Genomic DNA, 15,794 nt, shown 5'->3' on the forward strand with positions numbered 1-15,794 from the left:
TTAACACAATATTATAATTAAAATGATATTCTTCTCAAGCCAATGTTTTCTTGATGTGACACTGAGTGTGCAGTCATGTGCTCACAGTACAGGCACAGTCTTTACTGACACACAGAGTAGCCAAGTGAGTCAGAAATAGGACTCCCAGCCTGGGTGAAATTAGTAAACTTGGGAATATTAGTTTGAAAAGTTTTTCACCTAATTATTGAATTATTGAGTGATTTTGGTGGGAAACAGGCCACAGAATGTTTTGCAAATCATAGACACCGGAGGAGAGCCCTGGAGCTGGTTTGCTGGGTGAGTGGCCTGGGCGCAGCCAAGAACAGAAGCACACAGCCCACGGCTGTAACACTGTTCACACCAGGAAGAGGGATGCTGGATCTGACAAAACTCCAGAGGGGGAAAAACATTTCAGTACTCTTTGTAAATCCTGGATTAGGCAAACTTCATCTGCCATATTATTATTAACCCTTTTACCATTCACACCGCTTTCTCTATTTGTTGACACAGTCCCAGCCTCTGTAAGCATCTCCTGAAGCAAATGGTCTGGAATTGATTTCTTATTTAAAAACAAATTTGCATTTACTTATTTGGAAAATTTGTCTAGTCCTTCTTAATTTTTCTTTCATTGCCACAAAAATGGTGGTAATTTTGCTAGCCCACAGTACCTGTTTTCAGACAGCCTCCCCTTTGTCAGCTGCTCACAGAGGGGATGACATAAGGCAGCAAGCCGGCTGGCGAGCCAGGCCGAGAGAGAGACCACCACTCACATCCCAGCTGCAAGCTTACCGGCAGCAGGCCTGGGGTTTGTTACACTCTGAGCTCCTGTTCCTCAGCTGTATTATGGGAGTAATAACTGCCTCACAAGGCTTTCCTAAGAATTAAAGTAACCATATTGTTATAATAGAAAGCAAGCACTCAGCTCCTTCTCACTAAGCGTCTGTCTTTCCCTGGCTCTGATGACGACCTTACACAGCCACCTGCACTTAGCACTCTAACCTTCCCTTTACTCACACCCAAATGCTATTCCGCTGGGGAGAAAAATCACAAATTTCTTAAGCGTTAAAATAAGACTGTAACTCTATGAAAAAATGCAATAAAAATCATGCATTAAAAGTAGTCAAAAACTCAAGTTTTGTGACTTTCCTAAAGGATTGATTTGTTAAGTAAAGCCAATTAACAAATCTAAGTTTGAGTAGAATGTGCAACTTGCCTTTGAAAAGAGATGCTCTCTTCATATAATGCTGTAGGCCAGCCTTTACCTTCTCTACACTGTCAGAAAACCACAGCCACAGCCACTGACATATGACAAAACTGGAAAATATATTTATCAACTCGTTCTCTAAGTACTATGGTAATTCATTAAAATTGTTTGCTTTTTTCTGAAAGGTAATACTCATGAACTGTAGAACCATATAAATAATAATGAAATCATAAGAGAAACCAAAAAAAAGTTACCTAAGAATTCACCAGATACTACTAATAATTTGATGTTTCCTGCCCATCTTTTCTTCCAATAGCATTTTTTAAAGAGCTGACCATAGTGTGTCATGCTTTTTTAAATGTTACAGAATACACCAAGCTGTGAACTATTACATAAAATAAAATCTTAAGCCCTCTGCTAACTCCTGAATCTCTCTTAGCCAAGGGACCCCAGAAACACCTTAAAACTCAGTCCCCAGCCGTGACAGGATGGGGGAGATCAAGCACAATTACAAATGTACACGATTTCCCTTTTTCATAAATATTCCGGATCCCTATAGCTTGACAGATATGTACATTTGCCTCCACTGTGCAGTATGAAAATCTTGTTGCTTTTGTCTGTCCCGGGCTCTCCTTTCCACCCTGTAGGAATGGCCACTCAGCAGGCTGCTACCCTTTAAGAGAAATGAAACTCTCCTTTTCTGAAGTATAAACCTTGTTAATATTTTTAGTTAACAAAGCTAGTATATATATATATTTTTTGAGACTCAAACAGGCTCACACTGTTGCCCCAGGGTAGAGTGCTGAGGTGTTATCCAAGTTCATGGCAACCTCATACTCCTGGGTATAAGCAATCCTCCTGCCTTATCTTCCCGAATAGTCGGGACTACAGGTGTCTATCATGACACTCAGCTAATTTTTCTTTTTTAAGTAGAGATGGGGTCTCACTCTTGCTCAGGCTGGCGCTGAACCCTGAGCTTAAATAGATCTCTTGCCTCGGCCTCACAGAGTGCTAGGATTATAGGTGCCAGCCACTGCATCTGGCCTAACTAGTGCATTTTTAAAACATTACAATTGTCTGCCTTATTTTATTGATTCAAAGAACTAAATCTTTTTTAATCACTTGGAGCTCTGGAAATAGTACTTTTTTTTCCTGGTAGCTTAAAGTAGAGAATAAATCTGAGAAATTTATCCATATACCTGCCATACATGGATAATTAAACTGTGGTAGGATTTATGTTACTTAATGTTAATAGAAATCTATCTTACATGAATGACTTTACATGTTTTGGCAACAAGAAATGGCCTAAATGCTTAAACTGCATTTCATGTATTTCACTAAATGTCCTTATACCCGTTCTTTAAACATAGAAAACCAGGGTAATGCTGCTGGTAGGCAAGCCCTAATCCATACTCACCCACTCTCGGCCCTCAGCTTGTGGGGGGTGACAGATCAATCTGTCCTGCCTATTTAGTAAAAGCACACAGTTTATGATGTTTCCAGACTCATTTTTTCAAGTCACCTTATCATTTCTTGTACTGACTGCTATCATGACTTTAAACTCTAGCACCTAAAATGGGTACTAAACAAAATCTGCTGAATAAATGAATGCCTTATATCTGTAATCCCAATTTTCTACTTCAAGTACTGAGATTAATTCAGTTAACAAAGTTAATTATGATCCTTTCTATAGAACACACAGTGTTCTAGTTAATATTGGTTTGATGTCACATGTGTTTGCGTTTTAATGATACAAAGTATACTTTGGCTTGCATTGTTGAGGCAGAATAACATTTTCTGGGAATCAATGAACAAAGAATCGTAGCAATTCTTTAAATAACTTGATTTAAAAAAAAAGGTGACTGTTGGGCGGTGCCTGTGGCTCAAAGGGGTAGGGCGCTGGCCCCATATACCGGAGGTGGTGGGTTCAAACCCAGCCCTGGCCAAAAACTGCAAAAAAATAAAAAATAAAATAAAAAAAGGTGACTATCTTCTTTGTATAATATGGTACAGATCAAATGATTTCATGCAGAATACAATGAAATGAGCACAAATACTTATGGCTTTTGAGGTTAAAAGAAACGATCGATAAAGAAATGTCCTATTTTTACTTTAGTTAGCAATTTCACGAATTAGTATTGTAATTTCATAAAATGCCTTATCTAGCAAAATGATATTTTTTCCTTTTGGTTAGTAATATGATAAATTCTATTAAAGGAGTGTGCAATGGTGAAAGAAAAGAAACATTCCGATGTGGCTAAAAATATTTTTAGTTATAATAAAAGTCTAGAACTGGAACTTCAGTTCCAAGTTGCCATGTGATTGTGAGATTCCAAGGAGGGACTACAGCTCTGAAAAAGTCTGCAGAATGGAGCTTCTCTACATACATCTGAGACACCTCAGAGAATGTTATGGCAAAGCAACTAAAGAACGGCCAAATCGAGCAGTCAGGAAATCAAGGAACAATACCATTCTGAAAAACTCCAAATCACACATTTTGAATATGATCTGGTTGGCTAGCTGGCCTCAAATTCAACCCTGCCATTTTGGTTCACCTAGCAAATTTGCAAAGTCCATGTAATTCTTAGAGTGTTATTTGTTTAAAGCAAATGTTTTACCTTTTTTCTCTAAGAAATAAAAAAAATTACAACTAAAACACACTCAACGCTAGCAATCCAACATTCATACATACAGGAGCAACCCTGTATGACACCAGCAACAGGTGAACAACAGAGCAAAGAAAAGCTCGGAAGAGTTGGGAAAGTCAGCGTCAAGCTATGTATTTTGTTACTGTCTTTTCAATAACCTTAAGACACACTGGGGGTGTCCTCTTTCATAAATCAAACCTACTCTAGAACAAATAGCAAAAGTTAAGTTATAAAATGTACCGGTAACTTGGTAGCCCTAAATTTTTAAGTAAAAAAGGAATTATACATAGAAAAAATGTTTTGTTAAAAATATCAGTTTATCATCCAGTTAGCTAAAATCAAATAAACTTTATTATAAAGTGACAAGAAACTTAAGCTTCTGGTCCTTAATAGGTACAAATACGCTTAAGATTAGGGTAAAACCTCCACTAATGGTATTGTTTTTAATGATACATGACTAACTTAAGCAACATGCCCATCATCTTTTATATGAAAAGTTCCTGATTAACTTACACATTCATTTGACATCTGCCACCAAGCAAACTATGGCTTATTTTATCATACTTTTATTTTGTTAAATAAGACATTTAAATAATCTAATCATTTAATGTCAAAAACAATGACATTTAAAAAATAATTTAGAATAATTTTATAGCACAAACAAAAATTATACTTCCTTCCCTACAGCTAATCTTCTAATTGGAAAATTGCTTTACTATATATACAAATTTAAAAATCAATGGTACTATTGCTCTAAGCCAGGGGGCATTATGAGAAATGAATTTGCAAGATACAATACAAAGTACTTTACTATCTGCATGGCTAACTCCAGAAACGCTCCCCTGAAGTTGTATAAGCACACACCACTGGATGGACACATGGATGTACGTATAGCTTAATGGCAGCCCCTCTTCATCCCACTGCAAAGCCACTGACAGCAAAGATGGAGGGCTGAACGGAAGAGGCCAACAGCAAATGCCTGGTCCTTCAGAAGGAGCATGTTTTCATTTTTTCTCTTCGATTTAGTTTAACTTAGATAAAAGTTGGGAGTAAATATAGATCACCAACACAAACCTTAGTAAATCTAACTTATTTCTGGAACTTTTTCTTGTTACTCTTAATAGTATTGATTTCTTTACTTTGGAGATTTGACTAGGTCTTGCTCTTGGCTCAGGTTGGTCTCAAACTCCTAATCTCAAGCAATCCTCCTGCCTCATCTTCCCAAAGTGGTAAGATTATAGGTGTGAGCCACTGTGCCTGGTCTACTTTGGAGATTTTTAAGCTTTTCAAAAATGGGTTTATTACAGACAGAAGGTCTATGGATAGGCTCTATCACAGACTTTACCAAATATAAACATTTTCTTTCACTTAAACTGGTTATAGGGTAATGAACTATAAAAAAATTGAGAAATTCTGGGAGTCCTTTTCTGTTTAACAGAATGAGATCCATTTGGGGGCTATTTCCTTTCCTTTCTCTGTCTTTCTCTCTTTCTCTCTCGAGACAGTCTTACTCTCTTGTCCTGGGCTGAGTGCCATGGCATCATTATAGCTCACATCAACCTCAAACTCTTGGGTTCAAGTGAGGGGTTCCTCCTGCCCCAGCTTCCCTAGTAGCTGGGACTACAAGTGCCTGCCACAATGCCCAGCTATTTTTTTTTCTATTTTTAGTGGAGACACAGTCTTGCTTTTACTTAGACTGGTCTCAAACTCCTGAGCTCAGGCAATCTACCTGCCTCGCCCTCCCAGAGTGCTGGGATTACAGGCGTGAGCCACTGCACTTGGCCAGGGGGCTATATGGGTCTTACGATGGCATCTAAAATGGAAACTGCCATGAAGGGAAAAATCCTTTATTTTACTATAGATCTCTAATATTAATACTATTTCAAAAATAAAAATTGAAATCCTCTCTATTCCTTTAATTTTTTCTTCAAAAGAAGAAATACAATAGAAATGGAAGCAAAGGAAGAGGAAGATAAAGAGTTTAAGAGTAGAAGTTTGGCAGAGGAAACTCTTCACAAGATGGTACCACCTAGTGGGTTACTTAATAAGCCAGGCAATAGGAAATCTCTACATGGTTAGTAAAAGTTAACACCTGACTCAGCTGTTCATACCCTCAGAGTCATAAAGCTTGGTGTACCAGGGACAGAGCGTAGAGACGGGGAATATTCAGGGTTTATGGAATCAGGAGAGAGAAATTTTTCAGCAGAATTAACAGTCATGTGATAGATGTGCTCAAAGTTGATCGGAGAGGAGATCAGACCGGAGTGATGATGAGGGGATGGATAAGGGAAACCTGGCTATCAAAAACAACAAAAAGAAGAAAAAAGGTAATGAGGTGATGAAAATGGATTCACATTTCACACAACATGCATATCAAACATTTTACATCAGAACCGAATCCTTAAGGAAATACTTTTAGGCCTTAGAAAGTTAAATTTTGTAATATTCTTTTAGGTTACTTAACTAGCTGATTTGCAAAAGATCATTTTCCTTAAAAAATTGTTCTCTTATTACTATAGTTAAATGAGTAGAAATTGGACATTCAGAGATATAACACTTTCAGAGTTTAGTTCAGCATTTTCTTATGTGACCTAATCAAAACATAGCAAAAATCTACCAGAAATGTTAAGGATATAAAAAGCAAAAAACAAACAAGAAAAGCACAAGTGAACCTATAATAATTTCTAAGTAGACATGCTATGAAACTGTTTTCTTAGAAATTTGAAATCATTTAAAATAATTCCTTGGTATTTAAGGATTTTGCTTTTATAGATCTTATTTCCTTATAACAATAATAGCAACTATGGAATATACTAATTATTGGTTTACTTTTAACAGCCCAAGCCTATCTCCATTTAGACACCCCAAAGAAAACATCTGTTTTTAACAAGGGAAAAATATTTCCTTCAATGTTGAAGTGTATTTCTAAAAAAAATGAAATGATATAATACCAAAGACACAGAGAAAAGCTTTGAAGTCAAGGACTTTTAATTTTTTCAGATAAATAACCACTTCTGAGTATTTGCGAACCATCATTGTTGCCAGCCACCTTGTCTAATTCTAATGAGAATTTTCAAAGTTCAGATTTTTTTTCTTTTGAAGGCAGGGTCTCAACCCTACTGCTGAGGCTGGAGTGTGGTGGTGCGACTGTGGCTCACTGCAGCCTTGAACTGAAGGGTTCAACCAATATTCCTGCCTCAGCTTCCCATGGACTTCAACTACAGGCACATGCCACCATCCCTGCTTTGTTTTTTTTTTTCTATTTTTTGTAGAGACAGGATCTGGCTCTCACTCAAGCTGGTCTGAAACTCCTGGCCTCAAGTGATCCTCCTGACTTAGCCTCCTGCATAGCTGGCATTACAGGCTCAGGCTGCCAAGCTCAAGGTGCAGTTGACAGAAGACATAATCTCATTAAAGGAACAGGTTGAATGATCTGCTAGGAAGAACGTGAACTGAATCCAGCCTGACATTTATATTCCCATGAGTTGAGATGAGTTTGCGTTGCAGAAAGATCTCACAAATTATCTAGGCTTAAAAGAAAGGCTTCTATGTATGATACTGTTTTTATTCTAGTGGTATGAGCTAAATCAGATCTTACTATACATATAAGTATAGAAAGAGCTTCTTTGACTTCAAGAAGCAAAATTACTTCTTTAAGACCCAAGAGGTATCTGAGCTAAACATTTTATCTTTACTAACAATCTCAGGGGCTAGATGCAGTGGCTTGCTTAAGCTCAGGAGCTGGAGACCAACCTGAGCAAAGAGTAAGAACCTGTCTCTACTAAAAATAGAAAAACTAGCCAGGCATTGTGGTGGGAGCCTGTAGTCCAGCTACTTGGGAAACTGAGGCAGGAGGATCACTTGAGTCCAAGAGTCCAAGCTAGGACACCACAGCACTCTACCCAGGGTACAGAATGAAACTGTCTCAAAAAAATAAATAAATGAAAAGACCCCCCCCCCCAATTTTAGAGATGGATAGGGCAAAGGGAAATGTAACATGGTAAAAATAACTCCTCTAGGTATAAGGTATTATTCTTGCATTCAGTTGGAGAAAATCTATCTTTTGTTACCAGAAACCACTTGTAAAAAAGACTCAAGAAAATGAATATAGTATAGATTTCAAAGACACACATATAATCTTATATTAATTGCTTATATTTCTTGGCTCAGTAAGATATAAATAAAAAGTCTGCATCTGACACAAGAGATAAGAAAATAAAATGATGCCCTTAGCCTTACTGCTCCTTTCATATTAAAAAACCAAACAATCCTATTTCAGGATCATTTAGTACAAAAGAAACAAGTAACCTCAGAGGCCCAATAAACTTTCTAAGCTTATAAGTATTTCATAGGAAGGAAAGCAATACTGATTTGAATACATTAAAACACAAAAAACGTCCGGGGAACATGCTCTTTGCACAGATGAAAGCTCTCATATATGTTAACATTAGAAAAATTTATCTTTATTTTTTAGAGATAGTTCATAATAATTCCATTTCAATAGAAAGAACATATTAAAATCTGAGAAAATATTAAAACATCACAAGCTTTTCAGTGAACAGATGCACACACAGGTGCAGATGAGCATCACATGGTTATTTTCAAACATGCCTGTTACTGTCTCGTTTACCAGCGTTGACCCTGAGACAGACACAGTTCTGGGTACACAGTGAGTGCTCTAGAAATATCTGTTAGGTGATTAAATGGATGTTGATGAAAAAGCCCCAGTTTATACATCATTTGGTAGTAAAATAAAAAAAAATGTAAAAATAAAATGTGGCTTTGAAGAACAGGGATTTAGACACGTAACATCTTTGATGCATACTACATGTGCAGGTGAGGAAACTGCTTTCAAAACTTACACCAGCGTCTTGTCCTGGAAATACAAAAGCACTTACACGATGAGAAAACAGTAGAGGGATGGAAGGCACATTAAAAACTGGCTTGAATTGCTAGGGCAAACTCATTTGTATTAATGCCAAAAGGAACCAAGAAGATGGCCATGGGTCAACAAAATCAGGTGACAATGAATACAAAAAAATCAGAGGTGTAAGGTCATGTGTTATGGAGTCAGTTGGGGAATGAATCTTTAGGAAATGCTCTTTGAACTTGCTCTGCTTAGTAGTAAGGAGTAGGACCTTATTTTAAACAAAAAATAAAATAGTGTTTTGTTTTTACTTTAGAGGGACAGTGAAGAGAGAAAAAGGAGGGTAAGAAGGGAAACTTTGATATAAAAGTGCTTACAATGTTTGAAATTTGACTTTTGGAGTCAGGGTGTACGGTTATTGAGTATGACAGTCTGAAAGAATTCTGGAACATTAGGCAAACTGATCTTTCACCTGATGGCAGAAGATTACCAGGCAAAGTAACATTTGTTGAACACTGAACTATTCTGAATTAAAGAAAATACTGTAACATGTGAAGTATGACAGAATTTCCATAAAACTTTTCTATAATTATTGAAATGAGATAAAAAATATTTTTATTTACTAAAATGAAACCAAAGTGAAATAACTTTTAATTTTAAAAGGATATTTATTAATTACCTAACTATTAATAGCTAGCTATTGAAATAATTTTCTATTTTCTGTTGTTTTGATTTGTAACATATGTACTGAAATTTGTATCCCTCGATTCCTATGTAATGCTAACTACGTATCATGTATTGAAAAAACTTACTAACTAAATTCCAAAGTTTAGTTAAAATAGTAGGTAACACTTGATTTATCCAAAAAGCTATAAATATATTCACATTTTCAACTGTTTAAATTTTTAAAATTCTATTTATTTTTGAGACGGGGTTTTGCTCTTCTCCCAGGCTGGAATGCAGTGGTATCATTGTAGTTCACTGCAACCTCAAACTCCGGGACTCAAGTGATTCTCCTGCCTCAGCCTCCCCTGTAGCTGGGGATGACAGCCATACGCCACCATGCCTGGTTAAATTTTGCCTATTTTTTTGTAGAGACAGGATTTTGTTCTCACTCAGGCTAGTCTTAAACTCTAGGCCTAAAGCAATCCTGCCTCAGCTTCTTGAAGTGCTGGGATTAGGTGTGTGACTCTTGAATCAGACAAAAATCTCTTTATTAAGGTATTTTGTGCCTGACCTTATACCTTCCATAAGGAATAAAAAAAAGAGGCTTTGGACTTACAGTTAGTTATGTGAACTTCTGAGATTAAAGGAAAACCAGATTGTTCAGAATAAGAAAAGAATGGAGAGAAATCTGAGCTCTCACTCCTAAGCAAAAGTTGAAAAGATAATAATGGCTTTTAAATATCATAAATGAATAGAACAATTTTAACATTTAATGTACTCAACCTTAAAGTTTTTACTTAATTTGTTTTTATTTATTTATTTTTTTGAGACAGAGTCTCACTTAGTCACCCTTGGTAGAGTGCCATGGTGTCACAGCTCACAGCAACCTGAGACTCCTGGGCTTAAGTGATTCTCTTGCCTCAGCCTCCCAAGTAGCTGGGACTATAGGCACCTACCACAACACCCAGTTACTTTTAGAGACAAGGTCTCACTCTGGCTCAGGCTGGTCTCAAACCTGTGAGCTCAGGCAATCCACCCACCTTGGCCTCCCAAGTGCTGGGATTACACATGTGAGCCACCGCACCTGGCTTTTTACTTAGTTTAAATTACTATATCAAGATTGACTATAATCTAGCTTTTACCTATTTTATTTAGATTTACTCAGTGTAGTTAATAAAAATTCCTATTCCCAAATGATAAGTGACTACTGTGAATAATTACAACTCCATAAAGGAAAGGTATATTACTATGATCATATAATAATAATGTCCTGATGATGAAAAAATGATAACAATGTCACATTTATTCATAAGCAAACAGGGCAACTGATTGAGATATTTACAATGAAGAACTCATACTTAAACGAATATAGACCTTTTTATTCTTCCCATGATATAAATGAAAAATTTCCTTTAAAATGCTTAGTTTTATACTTTTAAAAACTTGACTACACATCAAGCTTTATTATCTATCATTTTCTCTCTCAGTGATAGATGCTTATATCTTCTATCAAAGTAGTAATGATCATGTGATTAATTACCACAGATTTTCTTAAAAAGAGATTTGTGTCTAAATTCAAAAATCATCTCCCAAATTGCCATAAACACAAATTATACTTAAAATTCTACACAAAATTGAGTTGCTATCATTACCAATCATAAGGGTCTTATTAAAGTTTTAGTTTTCTGAGAAAATTATGATACTGTAATGTTAAAAAAAATAGAGTCTGGATAAATAGCTAATTCCTCTAATATATTCTTAATCTCAACATAATAGGTCTGCAAACCCAGTCTTCACATTGTTAAAAACAACTGTTTTCCTATGTTATACTTTTGAATGTATGACTGACCAAGCAACATGTTTATACCTGGGCAATGGAAAAAGATTTAATTTCACTATTAGCTGAGAGGCATGACCATTAATGAACAAGTTAATGGAGTTCTCTGGGAAGAACAAGTAGGCCAAATATCTGCATTTAATTATTAGAACTTAGTGAAATTTTAATGATTTGGCAATCAAATTCTGAACTTGGCATAGAACCTCTCCAATTCTGGCAGTTTCTTCTATCAACAATAGTAAATCTAGGTATAGGAGCAATTTCTAGAGTATGGAGCTAAGTAGGAACTTCTATTTGTTTTTTGACAGATGTCTAAATTTTAAGGTTTTTTCCATCAGGCATGTCATCATAGACATGTTGTGATGTACTGAGAGAAACACCTCCTCATCATTAAACTAGTAACCGATATCTCCTTTGAAGTCTATGTATGTATTTAAGCCTGTACCTCTGTCCTCACCCCATTCACATTCACATTTACTCTTCACACCTCTTACCATGGGCAGGTCTTTCAGGATCTGTATTCCATCACCAGGACCCATGTGTGCTATGTGGTTAAAATTAGTTGGGTTAGAAATTAATTTATTTCTCATTTCTGGATCTCGTAGCATCTCCCTATAAGATAAAACATCTGTTTAGACATTTTTTTCCATAACCTAGATAACTTAAGAAAAAAATTAAGCATACTTGATTTTTTTTTTTTTTTTGCAGTTTTTGGCCAGTGCTGGGTTTGAACTGACCACCTCTGGTACATAGGGCCAGCGCCCTACTCCTTTGAGCCACAGGTACTTTAATTTTTATAAAAATAATACCATTTAATTATGTTAATAAGGATATAATCAGAATAACAGAATATACTCAATTAAAAATTTACTTCCTTAGAATATTTTGTTTTAAATTTTAAATAAAAGATCTTATGATTTTGTGTGGGAAAATTGAGAGAGTCCTTTTAAATATTTAGAAATCAAAGAAGTTCTACTGTGTTTTACAGATAATTCTGAACATTTTATGTATCTTTTAAAAAATAACTCAAATACTTTAGAAATATTTTTCTATGTATCTGGAAATACTACAAGCTTATTTCTGTTTGTTAATGAAGAGAACACTTAATCTGAATTCTTACACACACACAGATTTATTACATACACAGATATGTTCTGCATTTATAGAAAGGCAGACTTTCCCCAAATTATAACCACTCCATATACATACAGAAGTGAACAAAAATATGGTACCTTAATCCAGTGCATATTCACAATTTAGAAAGTATTAATTAAAGTGACACTGAAAAGTTACATTCATTATTGCAATTTTGACACTATTGACGAATGACAGATTTTTAGATGTCAAATTTTCCATCCAAATCAAATACAATCTATCAACAAACAGTCCTTCAGATGCCACAAGCATGACAGGTATAAATTAATTATCTACCTCCTCTGTTGCATCCTTTCCTCTTCTGGGACTCTGAAGGAATAGCGCCGCTTATTGTTAATATTTCTAACCATTTGTTTCCGACTATTATCTGATGTTTCAGGAACTACCAGTTCATCCCCTTCTGTTAAAAAAAAAAATACAAAAAACAATGATGTTCTCTAAACCAGTGGTCCCCAACCTTTTTGGTAACAGGGACCGGTTTTCCATGGCGTGGGGAGGGCTTAGATTCTCATAAAAAGCATGCAACCGAGATCCTTGCATGTGCAGTTTACAGTAGGGTTCCTGCTTCTGTAAGAATCCAACACTGCCGCTAATCGGACAGGAGGTGGAGCTCAGGAGGTCAAGAGAATGATGGGGAACGGCTGTAAATACAGATGGAGCTTTTTGCTGGCCTGCCACTCACCTTCTATTGTGTGGCCCAATTCCTCATAGGCCATAGACCAGATGGGCCCTGGTCTGTGGTCCAGGGGGTTGGGAATGGCAACTCTAAACAGTTAACATGCTTTTTATCCACTAATTCCTAAGACAGTAAAAGTGTTAATCAACTGTACAAGTACATGCAATTCTGATTTTTAAAAGTTGTGTGTTGATAATCACAGTAAATAAGCAATAATTTTCTACAGAACATATGTAAAAAGATATATGGTGAAATTAAACACAGCTTACCAAATATATTTTTTACTTCTATTTGATCGTATAATCTAACTGAAGAAAACTGTAGATGCCTTGGTATCTTGCCATATTGACTAGCCACCCACCCCAATATGTCTATACTATCTTCTCCCCCCGGGTATTGGTTTCAATGGCTTAAGGTGTTAAAGAGCTGCTACTGTTAATCTGCACAGCAAACAAGCATAAATACCAAGATAGTCATGTTAATAATAATTAAAATTATTTTTCCATCATAAAACATTTCTTCACAAAGTTCACACTACAAGATGTGAAGTAAGGAAAAGGAATTACACTCCCACTATTTTCTTTGTACTTAAAGGTAGGAATTTGTTGCTATTGCCACTCTTCCAATCTTGGGGATAAATGATTATTTAATCACATACACCTAACAACCCAGTGATTATCTAATCCTATGTCAATTTTAGTATCTGAAGTAAACAAAATTGTCCACCAGGGATTCCCCAAACATGTTGGACTATGTGAAAATACCCTAAGAATAAGACAGATAATGGCATCCCACATAGTGTGACAGGAGATGCCATTAGCTAAATAAGATAAGGAACAGGAGAAAAGACAGTATTAACAAGTGTTCAACACCCCAAAAGCTGAAGTAAAAAGCAGGAGGTGGGAGGAAGACAAATGGGCCTGTAAGGGAGCAAAAGCAGGTGATTAGCAAAAAAGTGACATGCTTCTTGTAGTGTAAGATTAGTTTCCTGACAACAAAAAGTAACAGGACAGAATGTGGGGTTTTGGAGAGCTGTGGCGAGGTGAGACTAGATAGCCAGAGGGCTGCAGGAGCACTTCAGCCTCTTAAGAGATGAAGGAGAAGGCAAGACACAGAAAAAGAAAGGAATTCTTAGAAATGGGACTTCCCTCCTTTGTCAAAGAACAAGACAACTGTATTGATTTTTGTCAGCCTGCAGTAGAAAGAAGAAGAAAGAAAAGTTGGTATACGTTTTGTCCTATAGACACAAAGTGGGTATGGACATAGTTCATGACTAGCAGGCCACATACATTGAGCAGAGGATAAAACCAATCTCATACAAATATCTAGAGTTCCTCTAAGAAACGGAATACAAGCATACCTTGGAGATATTGTGGGTTTTCCTCTAGATCACCACAATAAAGCAAATATCATGATCAAGAAAAGTCACACAAATTTTTTGGTTTCCCATTGCATTTGGACAATTAGTTCATGAACCCATCCTAGAAAAAATGCTACATATACCACCGCTCAGTCTCACTATGGTTACCTTTGCGATAATCCCTTAAGAAGCTATGCACTGATGTTAGCACCTAGTCCACCCTTCAAGGCCAATTTCGGAATTCTTTTTTTTGGAATGGCTGTGAGAGCTGTCACTGTGTGAGGTCTAACAATTAAGTTTGTCAACTTGTCCTAGAAAAAGAGTCTGCCATCCAAGCTAGAGTGCTGTGGCTTCAGCCTAGTTCACAGCAACCTCAAACTCCTGGGTTCAAGTGATCCCCCTGCCTCAGACTCCTAAGTACCTGAGACTACAGGTAATTACCATAACACCTGGCTAATTTTTCTATTTTTTTAGTAGATGAGGTCTTGCTCTTGTTCAGGCTGGTCTGGAACTCCTGAGCTCAAGGGTTCCTCCTGCCTTGGCCTCCCACAGGCATGAGCCACCGCACTTGGCTGCCTTCACTGTCGTTTCAACAGTGTTCACGGCATCTTCACTAGGAGTAGATTCTATCTCAATAAATCACTTTCTTTTATTACGCGTAAGAAGCAACTCCTCAACTGTTCAAGTCTACCATGAGATTGCAGCACTTCAGTCACATCTTCGGCATCCACTTCTGATTCTAGTTCTCGTCTATTTCCCCTACTCATGCAGTTACTTCCACCAAAGATGACTCGGAAGATCCTGAATCCCTCAGAGTCATCTATGAGGGCTGGAATCAACTTTTTCGAAACTACTGCTAATTGTTGATATTCTGACCTCCTTTCATGAATCCCAAATGTTCTTAATGGAATCTATAATGGTGAATCCTTTTCAGAATATTTTCAGTCTATTTTGCCCAGATCCACATAGAAATCACTACCTATGGCAGCTATAGCCTTACAAAATGTATTTCTTAAATGTTAAGACTCCAAAGTTAAAATTATCCAAACTGATCCACAAACTGCAGAATGCATGTTATAGAAACAACCATGAAAACAACATTCATCTCCTTGTACATCTTCATTGGAGCTCTTAGGTGACTGCTATATTGGTAGTGAACAGAAATATTTTCAAAGGAATCTTTTGTGAGCAATAAATCTCAATAGTAGGCTCGAAATATTCAGCAAACCATGCTAGAAACAGATGTGCTGTCATCCAGGCTTTGTTGTTCCATTTATAAAGCACAGAGTAGATCTAGCATAACTCATGAGGGCCCTAGGATTTTTTTTTTTTTTTTTTTTGAGACAGAGCCTCAAGCTGTCCCCCTGGGTAGAGTGCCATG

The 15,794-nt window shown here is 36.6% G+C and overlaps 1 protein-coding gene across 1 annotated transcript in view; it reads right to left on the reverse strand.

Moving 5' to 3' along the window:
- CDC42BPA (CDC42 binding protein kinase alpha) overlaps positions 1-15,794 on the reverse strand; it is a 227,016-nt gene that overhangs the window by 5,223 nt on the left and 205,999 nt on the right. Inside the window, exons 31-32 of the mRNA XM_023518564.1 lie at positions 12,654-12,777; positions 11,717-11,834 (exon numbers count right to left, since the gene is read on the reverse strand). Of these exons, the coding sequence (XP_023374332.1) occupies positions 11,717-11,834; positions 12,654-12,777 (242 nt within the window). The remainder of the gene's footprint in view (positions 1-11,716; positions 11,835-12,653; positions 12,778-15,794) is intronic.

This window comes from Otolemur garnettii, unplaced genomic scaffold (assembly GCF_000181295.1).
Source record: "Otolemur garnettii isolate 467f Iridium unplaced genomic scaffold, OtoGar3 scaffold00141, whole genome shotgun sequence".
Lineage (NCBI taxonomy): Eukaryota > Metazoa > Chordata > Mammalia > Primates > Galagidae > Otolemur > Otolemur garnettii.